This window comes from Papilio machaon, chromosome 13 (assembly GCF_912999745.1).
Source record: "Papilio machaon chromosome 13, ilPapMach1.1, whole genome shotgun sequence".
Taxonomy (NCBI): Eukaryota; Metazoa; Arthropoda; class Insecta; order Lepidoptera; family Papilionidae; genus Papilio; species Papilio machaon.
This window is the reverse complement of record NC_059998.1, coordinates 8,328,655-8,331,707: the sequence shown is the minus strand read 5'-3', so window position 1 is coordinate 8,331,707 and position 3,053 is coordinate 8,328,655. Positions and strand designations below refer to the sequence as shown.

Below are 3,053 nucleotides of genomic sequence, written 5' to 3'. Positions count from 1 at the left end.
AAGTGGCGCCAGGTCATGTTGCGCCATCCATGACAAAAGTATCTCGCCGCGACTGTCTGAGACCGAGGATCCCCAGGCCCTTGATTTGGCATTCAGGTCCCCGGCCACGACAACCCCGAGCGGTCTTCCCCACTGGACGAGCGAACTGACCTCTTCTAAGTATTCCTCAAACTCTGCCAGCGGACGATTTGGAGAGAAGTATACGCCAATTAAAGCCATGCCGGCGACTTTGACACCGACACATCCTCTTCCTTTTTTGGAGGAAACAATTGGGGGGTTGCCGCCTGTGTATATCGCGACAAGATGTTCTAAGTCTCCCACCCAATTGTTTCTATCCGGGACCAGATACGGTTCGGATGTCACTGCTAGGTCTATCGACCACTGTGCCAAGCTCTGTATGAACAGATCCTGAGCTCGGGCACAGTGGTTGAGGTTCGCTTGAAGAATTCGAAGGGCCATATTAATTTTGCACGGCTTCCGCTATCTCCATTTCTTCCCCGCTCGGTGGGGGCGCGCTACGTGCTACTTCCGCTAGCGCTCTCTTGGGGACCGTTTTTCTGGGCGCCGAGCAATTTAAACTCCCCAGCCGGTGTTTGGCATCCTTGCCCGCCGCCGTGCACAGGATGCAGTTTGGTTGCGACGGGCAGGATGCGGCCTTGTGGCCTTCTTGTCCACATTTATAGCAGAGCCGGCTGCGGTCCTCCGCGTCGCAGCGACTCGCTGTATGTCCTTGCTGCATGCATCGGTAGCAGCGTAACTCCCTTGGTCTGCCAATCGTGACCTTGGCAGCTACCCAGCCCACTAAGAAGCGGCCGGTCACTAGCTTCTTTGCTGTTGTGACAGGGACCTGGGCCCAGATGTCGTAAAGGCCAGATCTATTCTGGCGGAGTTGTCCAGCTCGGACCTGGTCAGTCGTGCATGCCCCTTTTTTAATTATGGCCTCTTTTATTTCCTCCGGTGTAGTGGAGTCGTCCAGACCTTCAATCTTAACGTCGACCATTTTCTCAGGTCTGGAGATCTTAATGTCATCATTTTTATATATTTCTTGGAGCTTCTGCGCCAGGATATCTGCTTTCGGGGCGCTGGTGGCGCCGGGGATGCGGATGATGGTAGCCCCGGTAACCGCCCGACGGAATTGCACCGCTTCTACGCCTATCACCTCTTTTAGGTCGAGCTTCGATCTCGCTTCTCTCAGGACACTGCTATATGTCAGCCCCTTTTGGATTGCCGCCTCGGTAAGTGTCACGACGACGGCAGAGCTCCGAGGCACTTTCAGTCTCTGCGGCCGCGATGCAGGCGGAGATGTAGATGCCTGCGTGGGAGCCGCTTTCGACTTGTGCCGTTGCGCTTTTCCATTCCTCCCTACGGTTACCCAATTTTCCTCGAGCGCGTCCGGGTTAAGAGGACGGCGAGGGGGGGCATTTGATGTTGCTACGGGGGCGACAGGGGAGGACTTTGAGTTCTCGCTAGTCGGCGGCCGAGTTTTCTCCTTCTTTTTTGCTCCTTTTTTGGAGCCTTTCTTGCCTTTCTTGGGCACTGTGGGCGCCTGGCGCGTGAGTCTACTGGGACCGGGCTGAGCTGGCACCGGGGGCACCTTTGTCCCAGATGTTTTTTGGGCACCCGGAGATGGTACGGGTGTGGGCTCAGCGGTCGCAGTCGCATATGTGCGGGCCTCCTTCTTCTTGTCCGACGCCAATGGTGGTCGCAGGTTCCTTTCGGGGAGCAACCTATCCTCTAGGGAAGCCAGACGGGCGTTGAGCATACCGCCCACCTGGACCATTACCGTCCTGCAAATATCCTCAATAGAGGTCTCTTGTTGCGGTTGTGGGGGCCGGACAGGGGCGGCCTCCATTGTCACATCCATGAAGGTATTGGCGGAACCCTGTTTCCGCACCTTCTCCATTTCCTGGCGCAGTTCTGTCAGCTCTTTGCGGAGGCTGGACATCTCGGCTTGCAGGCGGGTGTTATCGGCCTGCAAGGCGCGCGTCTCATCGGATATCGACCTCTGTGCGAGGCCAGCGACGTCTTCTTTTATTGCACTGACAGCGTCTTGCAGTGCGCGCACGAAGGTCCCCTTTAGGTTGGACGATTTCTTTGCAACTTTCTCAACTACTTCAAGGCTGGACCCAATCCGTTTGAGGACGGTGGTCGCCGTGTCTTCTTCATTTTCGGCAGTGGATGGATTTGCCGTGGCCAGTGCCGAGCGAGTCTTGCGGGCTTCCAAAACTGAGTCGAGGAGCTCCGCCTCGGCTCGTGCCCTCATCTCCGCCTCTGTCGCCTTTCTCAAAACTTCTTTGGCGGCCGCCAGCCCGACGTACTCGCCGGTGGTTGGTGGACGGCCGCGTCCTCTTCTCTTGTGTGCCCCCTTGGCGGGGGTGTCTGTGGAGCTGCCGCTTAACTCCTTATCTCTGGGCCTCTTCTGGCCGCGGCTCTCGCTCCAGAATCTTCCCGCACCTTCCTGGTCTAGGGACTCCATGGAAGCAAAGCGGCTGGAAGCGCTTGCCATGGAGCCCCTGCTGTCTGTTGAGTCTGAATCAGACAGCCTCCTCACTCTCTCTCTCTCCTTCTCCTCTCTACTTCCTCCATCTGTCCCTAACCTTCTCTCCTCCTTCACACGGCGAATGGCCCCCCCGTATACAATGGGGCCGATGGGCCGGCTGTCCGACCCACCAAGGGATTCCCCGCGAACGGGACCCTCCCGGGTAGTTTTTTCTTTATTCGTCGCGCTCATTTTTGTTTTTCCCCTTAAAAGCCCCCCCCGGTGTTGCCGCCCTCGCCGCTGGTCTCCCACCAACGATTCATCCCTTCGCCGGGCGGCGATGCTTGGGATTAGGGTGATTTTTTATAGAGGTTTTCTTCCTCGCAGCCCCGCGCTCAGTGCGCGGAGCCCCCGTTCCCGCTCCGTGCGGGTTTACGGTTTGCCCGACGGTGGCCGAAGCCAGCCGCCGCGCGGGGCGTTTCCGCCCAGAAAGGGGTAATTTTTTAGAGAGGTTTTCTTCCTCGCAGCCCCACGCTCAGTGCGCAGGGCCCCCGGTCCGCTCAATGCGGATTAC

General features: G+C 57.7%; 1 protein-coding gene across 1 annotated transcript; it reads right to left on the bottom strand.

The window, feature by feature from the left end:
• Positions 1 to 460: 460 nt before the first annotated feature.
• Positions 461 to 2,731, bottom strand: LOC123721601 (caskin-1-like). The gene has a single exon (XM_045680737.1). It carries the CDS (start codon positions 2,729 to 2,731, stop codon positions 461 to 463), a length of 2,271 nt encoding a protein of 756 aa, XP_045536693.1.
• Between the last annotated feature and the right edge of the window lie 322 nt (positions 2,732 to 3,053).

What these genes read in the sequence shown, in the direction of transcription:
- LOC123721601 (XM_045680737.1), bottom strand. Translation starts at nt 2,731, where the DNA reads ATGAGCGCGACGAATAAAGAAAAAACTACCCGGGAGGGTCCCGTTCGC.